This window comes from Xiphophorus maculatus, chromosome 20, assembly GCF_002775205.1.
Source record: "Xiphophorus maculatus strain JP 163 A chromosome 20, X_maculatus-5.0-male, whole genome shotgun sequence".
In the NCBI taxonomy this organism is placed as follows: Eukaryota; Metazoa; Chordata; class Actinopteri; order Cyprinodontiformes; family Poeciliidae; genus Xiphophorus; species Xiphophorus maculatus.
The window spans coordinates 18098736-18114554 of NC_036462.1; the positions used below are offsets into that span (position 1 = coordinate 18098736).

General features: G+C 36.2%; 1 protein-coding gene across 10 annotated transcripts in view; it reads left to right on the plus strand.

Moving 5' to 3' along the window:
- LOC102234457 (voltage-dependent L-type calcium channel subunit alpha-1D-like) overlaps window positions 1-15819 on the plus strand; it is a 71608-nt gene that overhangs the window by 35516 nt on the left and 20273 nt on the right. For 4 of the 10 annotated variants that reach the window (XM_023324487.1, XM_023324496.1, XM_023324488.1 and 1 more), the window contains 19 exons: window positions 193-418; window positions 513-720; window positions 1338-1458; window positions 1595-1682; window positions 1787-1817; window positions 1914-2071; window positions 2222-2351; window positions 5468-5527; window positions 5606-5665; window positions 6959-7065; window positions 8168-8255; window positions 8341-8448; window positions 8623-8675; window positions 8763-8909; window positions 8992-9193; window positions 9606-9764; window positions 9926-10036; window positions 11842-11925; window positions 13229-13240. In XM_023324487.1, the coding sequence (XP_023180255.1) occupies window positions 193-418; window positions 513-720; window positions 1338-1458; window positions 1595-1682; window positions 1787-1817; window positions 1914-2071; window positions 2222-2351; window positions 5468-5527; window positions 5606-5665; window positions 6959-7065; window positions 8168-8255; window positions 8341-8448; window positions 8623-8675; window positions 8763-8909; window positions 8992-9193; window positions 9606-9764; window positions 9926-10036; window positions 11842-11925; window positions 13229-13240 (2153 nt within the window). The remainder of the gene's footprint in view (window positions 1-192; window positions 419-512; window positions 721-1337; window positions 1459-1594; window positions 1683-1786; window positions 1818-1913; window positions 2072-2221; window positions 2352-5467; window positions 5528-5605; window positions 5666-6958; window positions 7066-8167; window positions 8256-8340; window positions 8449-8622; window positions 8676-8762; window positions 8910-8991; window positions 9194-9605; window positions 9765-9925; window positions 10037-11841; window positions 11926-13228; window positions 13241-15819) is intronic. The other 6 variants (XM_023324490.1, XM_023324492.1, XM_023324493.1 and 3 more) reach the window with 5 other exon arrangements.

Consider the following 15819-nt stretch of genomic DNA (forward strand, 5'->3'; position numbering starts at 1 on the left):
TGATTGTTTATTCTGTTTTTAATCAAGCAAGTTTAAATCCACACTGTAGTTATGTAGTAACACTGAGTTTTCAATGAAAAGATGCAAGTATTTTTTCTGATTAATGAAAATTAATGACAAATTGATTAATTCCATCAAATTAAATTGACAATGTCTTTCTGAAGGTTGAAATTATGTTTATATTTCTTTCAGATGTGGCGAACAAGGTGCTGCTGGCCCTCTTCACATGTGAAATGTTAGTGAAGATGTACAGTCTGGGACTGCAGGCCTACTTTGTGTCCTTGTTCAACCGCTTTGACTGCTTTGTGGTGTGCGGAGGAATCACCGAAACCATTCTGGTCGAGCTGGAAATCATGTCTCCTCTTGGGATTTCTGTGTTTCGCTGTGTCCGTCTCCTGAGGATCTTTAAGGTCACGCGGTGAGTTTATTTTGTTACTCGTGTTTGTTGGTGTGTCTCCCTACTGTGCTGTTTATCTATTCGGGTAATCTCTTGTTTCAATCGGCCCTCGCAGGCACTGGCAGTCTCTCAGTAACCTGGTGGCATCTCTGCTCAACTCGATGAAATCAATTGCTTCCCTGCTGCTGCTCCTCTTCCTCTTCATCATCATCTTCTCCCTGCTGGGCATGCAGGTGTTTGGTGGGAAGTTCAACTTTGACGAAACCCAGACGAAGAGAAGCACCTTTGACAACTTTCCCCAAGCCCTCCTCACTGTGTTTCAGGTATTTTTTTTATAATTAGACTTTATCTAACCAAAGAAAAGCTTGTTTAGAGTCTTTTTTTTAATATATTACCCTGAACAACACAAACATAAATAAGACACAACAACTTCCAACAATCAAACTACACATGTTGGCATTTTAATTCAAATGAAATAACAATTATATGTTTCAGCCTCCAAGTAATGGAGATTTTTAGCATCTATTCTGGACTATATCCTTCATTTTCCTGTCTTTTAAGTTCCTGACTTTAGGTGCAGCACATTTAAAAGCATCTTTTTTTTTTTTTACAGAATTTATATGAAGTTTATTACTGACAAATATTGACTGTGTGCTTCAGGCAGTGGAAAACCAAAGAGAATTTATGTTCAAGTCACACAGGGTTTGAAATATTTCTGAAACCAAAGGTTGGAGTCAGTCTTTTTTGTTGTGGATATGTTGCTATATAGTGGCTTGCAAAAGTATTCAGTGTTTTTTAATGTTTCCACATTTGGTGGAAGTACAAATACAAAACTTTTGGTGGAATTTCATAGGATAGATCTGTAAGAAAAATCTGAAAAGTGTGGCAGGCAGATGCACTCAGACTTTTTGAATCTCACTAAGTACTATCATGCATTTAGATCCTGACTGGAGAAGACTGGAACGCTGTCATGTATGATGGGATCCAGGCGTACGGAGGCCCCTCCTCCACCGGGATGGTCGTGTGTTTTTACTTCATCATTCTCTTCATATGCGGAAACTGTATCCTGACTCATTCTGACACTCATGTTGCTACTATTTAATACTGTTTGGATTTAAGCACTGCAACAATGTGGTTTGTGGAGTCTTTCTTTGTTTTTAAATCAGGTGGTTATTCTTTACTAACCTTTTTGCTCAGATATCCTCCTGAATGTCTTCTTGGCTATCGCTGTGGACAACCTGGCAGATGCAGAATCACTCAACACAGATGAAGGAGACAAAAAAGAGTGAGGACCTGATCTTACTATTTCTTTCTACCATATTTTTGTTTATTATTATTATTGACACATGTATGGAAAAAGTACCTACAAAATTTTCCTGCAACTTACAGGGACAAAAAGGATGATGACAAAGATGAAAAGGTATTATCACATTTCGTTCAGCCACCAAACAAAAACTAATATACTAATTTATTGTAATACATTTGTTCACATTTTCTGATATATTTTTATTATTAGGAAGAAGAAGAAGAGGACAATGATGACAATGGAGGAGATGAAGAAGACCCAGAGGTTCCATCAGGTCCTCGGCCGGCCATCGCTGACCTGGTAAAGAAGGAAAAGATCATTCCGATCCCAGAGGGAAGTGCCTTCTTCATCTTCAGTAACACAAACCCGTAAGACACTTAAATCATCAGTGAACCGATGCTCAACCTATAAAAACAAATAAATATTTTACCCAGCATTGAAGATTCATTACACATTAAATCATAAAGTTGCATATAGTGTCTTGCTGATATGTGATTAGCTATTCTTCTTTCTTCCAGGGTGCGAGTGTTTTGTCACCAACTCATCAACCACCACATATTCACCAACCTCATCCTGGTGTTCATCATGCTCAGCTCGGTGTCGCTCGCTGCCGAAGACCCGATCCGGAACTTCTCCGCCCGCAACATTGTAAGTCTGCAAAGCTTAAACAAAAAATTATATCCACAACTGATACACATTTAGCACAAACCAGGGGAAGAAGTAGCTCTTTGGATTAATCACTTGTCAGGTAATAAATGTTGTTTGACACTTGACTCTCCTTAGTCTCGTCAAATGACCCCACTCTTGGTTTTTGCATGTTTTAGCTCTCTGAGTGTAAAGCAAATATATACTAGAGTCCTTGAGATTCCAAAGCCTTTATTTTTTACCTGACAATTTTTTTTTTTTTAACCTGCCAATTATTGAATTGTTTTAACATGTGATAAATTACAAATGTTTTTTTTTTGATAAATAATAGCTGAATATATGAAAGAATAGATGTTGGAATTTTGTGGAAAAAAATGATTCCTTTTGTGTGCATTAATCCAGTGAGAGACAAAAAAGTCGAGTTTTACAGATTACTCTCACAAACCACTGATCTTATTTTGTAACAATTAGATATGGCCAACTTAAAATCATCTTTTTGTATGAAAACTGTAATTTATTAAAGTAAATTTGGCATTTATCTGGCATCATGTCCTTGAAGACGCAGCGAGGAGGTCATGGCAGAAACCTTTTTTGTAGCAGCATTCATAATATTGATACTGCTTTAAAGAAAAAAAGAACTGCATTTGAGGACAGAATCATATGAAAAAGGCACAAAATGTGTTAAGCAGCGTACAAATGTGTGCTACAAAAGGATTAACAGTAAAATAAAAGAAATTAGATAACTTATAATTACCTAAGAACTGATAAACTTATATAAAGGTGGTAGGTTGATAAGTTATTCTGTAAAAATCTTCATAAAAATAATATTTTTTTAGAAAAAATGTGATTGTTGTTTTTAAGGACCAGAATTACTCTGATCAATACTTTTATGTAGATAATACAACTGTGAAAATGGGAAATAGTGGAGCTTCTTTTGCACTGTTTGAGTAGAGTTATGTTAAAAGCAAGTATCTTAAGCAACTTTAAACATTTATGTTTAAGAACTCCCACATTAGATTAAGCTCTCATGTAGATCAGTTTCTAAATACTTGCAGGGCAATCCCCTCCAATGTTTGTAGTTGTTTTTCTCTTTAAGCCTAATTTTTACTGGATTCACAAAGTAAATTGCATTAAACACATGCAGGAGCACGAAGTCGACCAGGTGGATTCATTTGCACCTATTTCTGTGTCGGTGCAAATGACAAAGATCACAAAAAACAATCCAGATGTGATTTAGAAACAAGACAGAAGAAAGAGATCTCCTGGTCCTGACCTGTTAACAGATTCCTCATCTTTATGAGCAGCAGCAAAAAAAACTACACCCCCCACCAAACCGCTGCAATTGCTGCACTGAAGCGCCAGATGGGAAGTTCCACTCATTCATAAAGTTTGTTTTTACCAAAGCATCTGCTTTTAATACATTTTACACGAAGTACATAAATTCACAAACTATTGGCATAAAATATGTAGCAGACATCACTACAAAACGTGAGATTTGTGACATTTCTGACCACAACAAAACAACATTAAATGTACTGGTAATATTGTTTGGATATATTTTTCTTGACACTCCTTAGTCAAGAAAATATATCCAAGTTAAAAGATATCCAACCCCTATATTAAAAAGTGTTTTTGTCTTTATTGAAAAGATGTACAAATAAAATGGCTATATTTTAAAATGACAACAAATATTCTGTTGTAAATATTTAGCAAAATGATAAATTGTCTTTTTTCAAAAGATCATGTAACTTTTTTTTAGATGGACTTCAACAAAAACGTCTTAAATGCATGAACAGTGTTCCATTTAATGTGGACAAACTGTTTCACACTAAGCATCAGAAATACACAAAAGAGCCAATCTTCCCAGTGGAGTTAATCTAGAAAATATAGGATACATAAGTAAGCATAAAAATAGAATGTATTTGTATTATTGAGAATTTGCAGATCAGTTTCTGATCTGTTTTAAATCCTGGAATTTAGGATTAACTTTTATACATTTTTGTTTGTATTTAATTACTTGAAAAGAGTATCCACATAAATGTAAGGTTTCTTTTGTATCAAGCTCACACATCCTGTTTAAGAGTCAACAGATGAGGAGAGTTCTCAGAAAAAAGTTTACAAAATGTGAAAAAAATTATTAGGTCACAGAGTTTCTTTTATTCTAACTAAAAACAACTTTCTGCAAACTAAGTTTAAGTTTGTTTTTTATAGCTGTACTCTATATTCCATGTGTTTCAATGGTGTATGAACTGAAAATATGGGGCTCTGAGGCATTACCTTTTAATGCATCTGATACAGTAGACATGGCATGTGGATTGTTTCAGCGTATCAAAACGCTTTGTAGCAAATGCAAACTATGCATGAGTGCTGTATAAATTTTATTGCTTTGACCTAGTAATGACATTACTGAATCTATGGTGTGCAGATACTCTGTGTAGCCTGGTAAAGATTCACTCACCTCAACATGTCAAATGCTTGGAGAGGCTGACATGGCAGTAGCCAGTGTTATTTGACCATCAATGTGCTCTCACAGCTCTTCAGACTAAGATGGTTTGGGGATTACAAAGTATTGAAAAAAAGATATATATATGGCACCATGCCATAATCTAATTCACTTTGTTCTTATGAAATAGAACAGTACATATTACTCTTTTTCTCCCAGTACACACAGATTATACAAAATATGGGTTCTTAATAAACAAAACCCATATTTCATAAGGAAGACTTGATGTTTTACAAAATAGATTTGTAAATCTATTTATCTCAAGATAATTTTGTTATCTTGAGATTTTTGTCAAACGTCTTTTTAGATAAAACTGTATTCCTGACAAGGTAGGAGTGGTCCGACAGAAACTCAAAAAGTAAACAAAATCTCTTATGAGCTAAATCCAGCAAAAACACTAGTGTGGTCCCGATTTTAAATTCTCAGGTAGGATGTTTAATTTTCCCTTTTAAATGCAATAGAGTCGCTATGTTAGACTTCGTTAACTGAGTGAAGTAACTCTTGGTAATCCTCCTTTGTAAATGCTTAAATATTTACTCCTTTCTTTCACCTTGTTTATGATGTATAAAGCTGCATGATGACTGTCTTTGTTAAACATCTACATTGCTTTTTGCAGATACTTGGTTACTTTGACTATGCTTTCACCGCTATCTTTACTGTTGAGATCGTGTTGAAGGTAAATGCCCTGTGTCCCCTGTCTGTGCTGTCACTAACCTCATTCCAATAACACTCCAAACGTCTCGTTGCCTTCCAGGTCCTAGGCTATGCAGATTATGTCTTCACTAGTATGTTTACATTTGAGATCGTATTGAAGGTAACCCCATAGAGTGACAACGAGAGCCTTGCTGCATTCTCTCCTTGTGTTTCACCTGCCACTCAGTGCAACCTAGCTTGTTTGTTTCCTTTCTCTTATTTGCTTTTATTCTTCATGGCACCTCTTTTAAAAAGCAACAAATTACTATTTTGGACTTTTTGGTTGCACACACTAACATTAACACGATATTTGTTAAATTATCCTAATCAAAGAGCTTCTCATGGGGGAAGGAAACATCACATGAACATGACATTATTCTCACTTGGGTGTCACATCATTGGGGCAGTCATCGCTGAAACGATTTTTGGTGGAAATGTGGAAAACAAGATGCAACCTCTGTTTGCCTTGCAACAAAATTTTATGGGGTGTTCCGACATTTTCAAAGGCATTGGCTGAAGTTGAGGTCAGGGTTTGTGTTGTAGCAGCATAAAGCCAGCTCCAGTCAAAGCTACGAAGCTCCATGCTTATCATACTGACTGCTCTTCAGAATTACCATAAAAGAGGGGGCACAACCGACCATGTTCCTGCCGAGCATGGTTCAGTCTGCTTTCCCTGACTGGCTGCATATCAATGTAAAGTCACTTCTGCAGCTGTTCAGGCAAAAATAATAAACGATTGATAACTTTACTGCTTTTGGCCTTTATATTCTCAAGCGCTCTTAGTTAGCAGTCTTGTGTCTTGGCCTCTCTGCAGGACTTCACATTTATATGTGCTTGGAAAACAAGCATTTTACTTTCATTATTTGAAGAAGAGTTATTTTGGCTGTTTTTTCTTCTCTGCCTGCTGAACTGCAAAGTTTCAACTGGGAGCTGCCTCCAGTTTAATCTGAGCATTTAAAGAACATATCAGAATGTGCTTTAAGAGGACGGCCAACATGAATGTGACAGTAAGGCCATTCCTAGTTTCCAATCCCTATAAATAGAGCTGTTACAGGTTTGACTTCATGGCAACAAAATGCATGTTTGATTGCCTCATTCCATAGTGGATTGCGAAATAAATGACTTACTACTACATTCATGTTTTTAAGGGCCGTGGGGGTGGCGATAGTAGAGTTAGCCTTCCTGCTTCACAGCTGTGAGCTCGCCACCCCAAATCAGAGTGATCTAAAAGAGTGTGGAGGCGTGTGTGTGTGTGTGTGTGTTTGACTGCAGGATTCTGAGTGCTGAGAATATTCCTGTTTAAGCTGTTTATATCGGCTGTGTTTGAGTCCTCTGCAGTATGAAATGTAGCACTGTTTGTGTATAAAAAGCTGTAATTTTTTTGCGCCTCTAATACCATCTGTCCTCTCCTCAGATGACAACATATGGAGCTTTTCTCCATAAGGGAGCATTCTGCAGGAATTACTTTAACCTCCTGGATCTCTTGGTGGTCGGGGTTTCTCTTGTCTCTTTCGGCATTCAGTGAGTAAAAAAGAAAATTTGATCTGCAAGCAGTCATGATAGGATCTAAGCCTCTTTTGCAGATCTGTTCCTGCATGCATCTCTCCTGACGTACTTCTTCTGCATTCTCTCAGATCTCTGGAATCAGATTTTCAGAATTCCCCACTGGGAATATTAGAGCTTACCCAACATTCCCAACCACACAGAATATAGTGAACTTTTCCAGTATTAGCCATTTATTAGCACTTTGGATGGTTTTCATCTCAATACACCACTGACAAATATTGTGCTATGAAATATCTGTTTGTGAATATGTGCCTTTTATTGTTTGAATCTACAAAATAGAGAGGAGTATATTTGTTTGTTCTGTAATCTGATAATAGTTTCCACTAAACAAAGAACAAATCTGTTTTTATTTATAGCTCAAACGTTCTCAACTCTGATATCAAAGCCTTTCTAACTCCAATTTCTGTGACAAATTGAATGCAGCATCCGACTTGTGCAAGTCTTTACCAGTAAATGTTGTCTCTCCTCCCAGTTGACTGATAGTCGTTGCCCAAAACCCATTCCAGCAACTCAGATGGTATAAATTTTGTTGTCAAAATCTGACAACAAAATGTGTTGAGCAAAGGGAAAATAAAAAGAAAATACTTCAAGAAGTGTTTTCTGTGTTTAGATATTTCTCATTTCCGAACACAAAAATCTCTGAATTGATTTAACAAAAAATTAACAAGTTTACATTATTAGTGCCCTCTTTTGTTCAGCCTAAATGGACCATTGTCAATTATGCATTTGATTTAGCTGAGAAATAGATACATTTTCAAATGGTACAAAAAAGCAACTTCAGTTCTTAATAAAAAAAAATAACCCTTCAAAAAGTGTTTTAAAGTTTCCTCATCAGTCATATATTGAAGTCAGAACTGAGTTTAAGATGCAGGTGTTATCTTAAATCAAGAACGTCATTAAAACTAGAATAACTGCCACATTCTTTTGCCTATTTGGGCTTGGATCCCAAATTCGTCACATTTGGCACACATTTGTTTCAGGTTTTAAATTAAAATAAGATATCACAGTCTTTTCGTTTGGTGTCACTGAGGAAAGGTTATTTATTTGGTTTTCTCAGGTCTTCGGCCATCTCTGTGGTGAAGATTCTCCGAGTTCTTCGAGTGCTTCGACCCCTGAGGGCCATCAATAGAGCCAAGGGCCTTAAAGTAGGAACTGAAAACATATTTCTACACTAAAACTACAACAGTTTTTGGTTCAGGTTGATAATATTTTGGTCTCTTTGTTCCACAGCATGTTGTTCAGTGTGTCTTTGTGGCAATCAGAACTATTGGCAACATCATGATTGTTACCACTCTACTTCAGTTTATGTTCGCTTGTATAGGTGTCCAGCTATTTAAGGTGAGCAGCACTCATTTATAAAGGTAAAGGTAATTTTATTTATATAGCACATTTTCAGCAACAAGGCAATACAAAGTGCCTTGGTGGCACGTTGACTAAGACATTATGAAGACAGATCATTTTGAAATTAATAGTAATTAGTATAAGCATAACAATTATTTTTTTGCTTTATAGGGAAAGTTTTACCGCTGCACAGATGAGGCCAAGTCCAGTCCAGTAGAATGCAAGTAAGTTTCAAATATCTTGTTTCTTGACCTTCATTTATTACTAAATATTGATTTTCACCCTCCACATAATTGATCATTTTCTTCTAGAGGCACATACATCCTGTATAAGGATGGAGATGTTAACCAGCCGACGATCCACAGGCGGGTGTGGCACAACAGCGACTTCAACTTTGACAATGTCCTTATGGCCATGATGGCCCTCTTTACTGTTTCCACGTTTGAAGGCTGGCCGGCGTAAGACTCAAACATTTTACTCTCAAAGTGTCGAGAGTCCAGAGTTTTTATTAAAGCGATTGACATACATGTGTCTGCTTAGGTTGCTGTACAAAGCCATCGACTCCAACAGGGAGAATCTGGGACCCATTTACAACTACCGTGTGGAAATTTCCATCTTCTTCATCATCTACATCATTATCATTGCTTTCTTTATGATGAACATCTTTGTGGGTTTTGTCATCGTCACATTTCAAGAACAAGGAGAGAAGGAGTATAAAAACTGTGAACTTGACAAGAACCAGGTAAAAATCTCTACAACTTCTGTTTATCGGTACACTCTGGCTCTGACTCACCAGCTCTGTCTTTTGTCCAATGTGAGCTGGATCTCAGAGTCTCTCACACAAGATACATAGCACTAAGTAAATGACCATCAAGTTATATAAACAATTTATTTCCATTTTTTCCATCTGGTTTCAGTTTTCTTGTTTCACAATCTAAATGTAACTTTTATCATTAAAGCAGAAAAATGACAAAAACCACTAGAGAAATGCTTTCTGCTGTACATACATCATCTATGTCTCTTTATCTATTAAAATCCTAGCTAACTGTTCACTAATATCGATAAACTTTTCACTAATATCGATCCCAAAGGTTTTAATCAAGGAGGCAGAGATTGTTTGAAAATTCACCTTTCATGTCTTTATGTCGGTGCAGCGTCAGTGCGTGGAGTATGCTCTAAAGGCCCGTCCCCTGAGGAGATATATTCCCAAGAACCCATACCAGTACAAGTTTTGGTATGTGGTGAACTCCACTGGCTTTGAGTACATCATGTTTGTGCTCATCATGCTCAACACGCTCTGCTTGGCTGTCCAGGTAAGAAATCAAGAAAACATTTATTTCAAACCAATTTTGAGTGCAGTACACATGATTTCTTTGTTTGCCTCAATTGCGTTTGTTAGGTTTACAAATGATGATTTCATATTTTAAAATAACTTTATTTTTGCTTTACCCTTCCTATTTATTTTCTTTTTCAGCACTATGGCCAATCAGCACTTTTTAATTATGTAATGGACATTCTCAATATGGTTTTCACTGCTGTTTTCACTGTGGAAATGGTTCTCAAGCTCATCGCATTCAAACCGAGGGTGAGTACTATATACAAAATAAACAGAAACATCATTAATTAATAAAAGTAAGATTCTGACTATTTATGCAATTAATTAAGCTGTCATTTTGAGAAATATATTATCTTTTAACACAAATAAAGGCTACTGTATAATTAGAGATGGAAAAAGTAGAAACTTTATTTATTTTGCTGATAAATTGAGGTTGTGCAACCGCAATGTTTATCTGAAAATGAGAAATTGAAAATAAAAGGATCGCTGCTTCAGAAAAGAAATAAATAAGAAAATAAGACTTTATCACACTTGTCATGAAATTTAAACTCAATCCACTACGCTAATGGAGGTCCAGCTTCTTTGTCCAGATTTATGTGAAATAATCTTTCTCTTTGGAACATTTTTTCATATTTCCACTGGTACTTTCATGACTTTTCTTTGGTGACAAGAAAACGTGCCTGTTTAGTTCCCTCAACTGTTACTTTGGCTGGGTTAATTCAATATATTAATATTGCTCCCAGTCAGAAAAAAGTTGGTAAAATAAAAATTTAATTTAGAGCTACAATCTACTAAGGATATGACTAATATGTTGTGTTTACCCAAAATTATGGAAGTACCTAGGTTTGGAGCAAGCAATCCTCTTTCCTGAGCCGGTACACACCTCTTTGCTTCTGCTCTGCTCAGTCAGCAGGAGATAAAAGAAGCAGCAATGCGCTTACTGCAGCACTTTTTACGGAGATTATCTCCCATGCTGAAAATTATGCACTTTTGTTGCACCTCAGTGTTGGAGACCTGCATTTCTACTGAGAAATTGAGTTCTGGGTCATCGCTGATCTACAGCAGATACGGCTCTGAATTGGCAGACATGTGTAAAGTCGGTGCCAGTGAGTGCAACACGCCACTTTAACCAACACAGCTGCTGTCCAGCCTGGTTAGCGTCATTGAGTCATTTGGCCTTTGAATTATGAAAGGGTAACAGCAGAGGGCACATAAGGACTTTTAATCATTAAAGAATCCCATTAATTAATGCTAAAATTTGACTTTGAATACTGTATAATGAACCTGAATGATAGGGAGATGTTCAATGTTTTTTTTTATCTGTTTTCATTGCTTGATTCACAGCTCTGTGTTCCAAAGAAAGACAGGATGCTAGTAAGAAAAAATGTGTTTTGCAGTGCTCAGATCTTTTTTCTTCAATCGCTGACTTTGCAGCAGTTTTGCTTGTAATTTTATTGTTAGCATGACTTTCGGTGTGGATTTTGTTCCCTTCAGCTTAACAACACCCTGTAAATCAATGCGGTGTAATTATGGGCCCTTCAGCTGAGGATGTCAGCAGGGGGCTCCCTGTGTGTTTTAAATTAGAAGTATTAGTAGATTTAAATTTCTGTGTAAGAGTTAAAACGTTTTTTGTTTATTTTTGCTGACTTTACACTTGACCCACACATCATTCAGGGATATTTTGGGGACGCCTGGAACGTGTTCGATGCCCTGGTAGTCATTGGCAGCATAGTAGACATTGTTCTGAGTGAAATTGATGTAAGTAAATTCAGCTACCGTTTGCCTCGCCGCTTTTTCGTCCTCTTCCTCCTCTGGTTCAGCAATGCTTCTGACAGGTTTCTGCAGCAGAGCTACCACTTTTTGTTTTCAGTCTGATCCTTCCTAATGCTTTATTTCTGTTTCTCTTTCTCCTCTCCTGATCCTGCCATTTCAACTGTTTTTAATTTCATTTTTATTTCAAATTCCTCTCTGATTTCATCCGTCTGACTGCTTCCATATTCCCCTGTTCACTGTCTTTCATTGCCTTTTTTACCCTTAAATGTTGCCTCCAACAGCACTATTTTGCTGATGCTTGGAACACTTTTGATGCCTTAATTGTTGTTGGTAGCGTCGTCGATATTGCTATCACTGAAGTGAACGTAAGTACTACTTTTCTCTGACTCTAAAGTTAAACTGAACCTTTACAGAAAGCCAGATGGTCAATTTAAATGTGTTTAAGTTAAATAAATAGTTGTAATAGCCTTCTCATGTAGGCATTTACATATAAATGCCATTGACTTTGTGTAAATGATTAAAAAGGTGCACCACTGTTAGATTATCATAAAGTGCCATTGGCTGTTTTGTAAGCTTCAGTTTGACTTTCAAATAAACTTTTACAATGCCTTGCAAAAGTATTAGTGCCCCTTGAATTTTGTCAGATGTTGTTACATTACAGCCACATACCTCACTGTATTTTGTTTTAATTTTGTGTATATGACCAAAACGAAGTAGTGAAAATTTGTAAAGTGAAAGAAAAACGATATATGGTTATCTGTTTTTTTGTTTGTTTGTTTACAGATAAATGTTTTCAAAAATGTACCATGCATTTGCATTCAGACCTCTTTACCCTAAAATCCCTAAATAAAATTTCACTACAACCATTTACTTTCAGAAGTCACCCAAATAGTAAAAAAAGCAACGTGAAGAACAAGTTTGTAGTTTTCCACAAGCAAACATGAGGAAGATGGTGCTTTGGTCAGATGAACTTGAATAAATTTGAACTTTCTGATTTGCATAACAAATGCGTGGTATGCTGGAAAATTGACACTAGGCATCATCTTGAACTCACCATTTCCACAGAGAAACATGGTGGTGACAGAATCATGGTATGGTAACAGAGACAGGGAAGCTGGTTAAAGTTAATGTGGAGATGAATTGAGCTGAATGCATGGCAGTAATGGAAGAAAAGCAGCTAAAGAGGGAAAGATTTTTTTTATCTTCCAGCAGGGCAGCAACACTAAACATACAACCTTCAATAAGTTTAGAAGAATGCAAATTTATTTTCAAGAAAGTTTCAATTTCACTTCACTTTTATTCAGTTTTGTTTTGGCCTGTCACATAGTGTCTCTCTAAAATGCATTGAAATATGTGATTGTAGCATAATAAATAGTAAAAACAAGTTTAAGTGGTAGGAACACTTATGCAAGACAGTGTATTTATTGTGTGTGGTATTTACATAGAATTTATTAACCTTAATAGACTGTGGTTTTCTCTACATGTTTTATTGTGACTACAGCTACGTATCACGATTGCATATATTATGTACATAATTGTTTACCTTGGAGTGTCACAGGAACTATTCACATTTTTCTGTGATCTGAGGTCTGTGTTCGGTTCAGAATCGGATCCGTTTATGATCTGGTAATCTAATTCTTGTTTTTATTCACTTTTTTTCCCCCATAGAAACTTGTAGAGGCAAGTATGGAAATAAAAAAAATGTTGCTTGTGTGTAGCTGGTTGTTGATGACAACTTTATCTTTTGATCCCCTTTGCAGTTGGCTTAAAATTAAAATACTGACAGGATGAAAGAAAGATGGTTAGGGTTTTCTAAAGAGCACAAAAAATATTTTACTTACCTTTAAAATTTATATTAAGAGCATAAATGACTTTTGGAACAGAAAAAATATTTTTCTTTCTGCAAAGACTAAATGTAAGGTGTTTGGGATTTCAGTTTAAGGCACTTGAAACTCAAGCTGTTCCTTGCAATACTTTAAGACATACTTTTAGTGAAATATGTATGATTTTGAAAGCTATAAGATGTAGCTCATCATAAACAGCTAAGATTTTTTGAGTCAGGTTATGTGGAGTGGTTATGAGCAGTCTTTATCTTACCTGCAGTACACAGCAGTATGAATTGTCCAATATTGGAGAAAAAGGGATTATTTTTTTCATTTGCTGTAAAAAGCAGAACAACTGCCTGCTGGAGTGGGGCCGGTGCCCAACATCTCTAAACTCAAAAACTAGCTAATTATAATTTTGTTCTGTTGTTTTTGCAGTCTGTACACATGTAAAAATGTGTTGGAGTGTTAAGATAATAAACGCTTCTTCAAATATGACAATGTAGCAAACATAATTTAATTTCCTAATAAATCAGTTTTTTGGACATGCAAAAAAAATAATACACATTATGATCCTCTCAGCCTAGGAGGCTAAATCATTTATGTAACCCTACTATTAAGTTAATGCAAAAACTATTCAGATATTCTATGACTCAGCAAAAACATTACTTAATCTTATTTTATGGCGTACAGAAGCTCTGTCTACACTAATAAAAAAACACTCACAATAAAATAGTGAATGCTTGAACTGGCAACAACCTATGCTGTTTTTATTAATTCAGCTAAAATAATACTTGATGGGACTCCTATATACTTTCTTCCCCAGATGGTTTTACAATCACCTGGGATTTCCACACTTTAAACCTGCATAATAAATATTTGGGATTGCCAGGATATAGACATGAGAAGATAAGAAACAGCATCTTCAAGTTCCCTGATTAAAAAGCACATTAGGCACAACAGTGGAGACTTTCTGACTGAGAAAAGAGTAAGGCAGTATTAAAGCTATTCAAATACATTCACTTAAAGGGAAGTCATTTTGTGGTGTTACGTAAATCTTTTAGGTTAAGATAAGTTCTTATCTTTACCTAATAAAATCCATGAGACAACTGCAGCTAAGATGCCGACTGTCAACAAATACTCCACAGAACCTGACCAATTTAGCAGTCCCTCCCAAATAATCACTTTCAGACTTCAATGACTTTAACCTTCTTCTTCCCTTCCCGAGTGCTCTCATGTCTGAGCTGCAGTGCTGTTTTTCTGGAGTAACAATCAGTGTTTTTGAGTGTTGCATGACTGTGTTAATGAACACTAACTTTGCTTAAAAGAACAAATCATTGTGAGTTTTCAGGTTCTCTGTGTTATGCATGTGTGTTTAACATGTGTTCAGTGTTTAATCCAGCTGTGAGTGTGTGCAGGATTGAGGTTGTTGTGAATTTCACAAGGGCGTTCATGTTTCAAACACCTTTCATGACATTTATTTCTGTGTAACCTGCACGCCTGTCTTTAACTGAATGTTTCATCTAATCGTAGCAGCTGACGTGTTGTGTGTTTGCCTTGTACATCGCCCATATTTTCAGCTTTTTTCCAGGCATGAGTTAAACAGCTTTTTAAAATTCTGGCCTGAACTCACTAATTGCATGTTGGTGGGTCAGACAGTCATCTCATAACCTACCATCCTTTCCACATCTGCCTCTCACAGATGACAGTCGGCCACACAGTCCCTACCCTTCCGGTCAGTGTTTTCCATAGAGCCTTGTGAAGTTTGTGCTTTTTGTTGGTTTGTTTGTTTGCTTGCTGTCCCCATTACTTTTTTTTCTCCAGACAGAATGGCCCTGGAGTTAAAACTAAGAAATTCTGCACAACATTAAGGATAACATAAACAAAATGATTATTTTTTTTTAAACTGAAGCTGGGATTTTCTTCAAAGCATTAATAATGTTCTTACCTTAAAGTTGTGTGAGAAACAGTGGCTTTGCTTACAGCTGATATTTTTGGGAATGGATCAAGTCATGTAGTGACCTGGAAGTAATTCAGTTTCAACCGAATAGACAAATCAAATCAAATGAAGGTTCTTAGCATATGTTTCTATAAAAATGCACAATTAGAGGATTGGCTAATTAGAAGCATCTTTTTTTAGCATTTTCCTATTGAATATGAATGACGCCAGCTGAGTCTGAGGTTCTTTGATGATCTTGTGTTTGTGTCTCTTTGAGTGACTGTTTCTGTGTTTTGTTCTGTCTCTCTGTAGTGAGCTCTTAAAGCTCTGAATGGAGCACATGTGTAGCGCAGGTGTGTAAACTCCAGTCAGGTGCATGAACTCTGCCACAGTAACTGTCTCCTTTTTTTCCTCTTTTCTCCCTTTTCACTTTCCTGCTTCATTATTTGAAGGTGCATTTTAATAAATTAGAAAATCATCAAAATGACCATTTATTT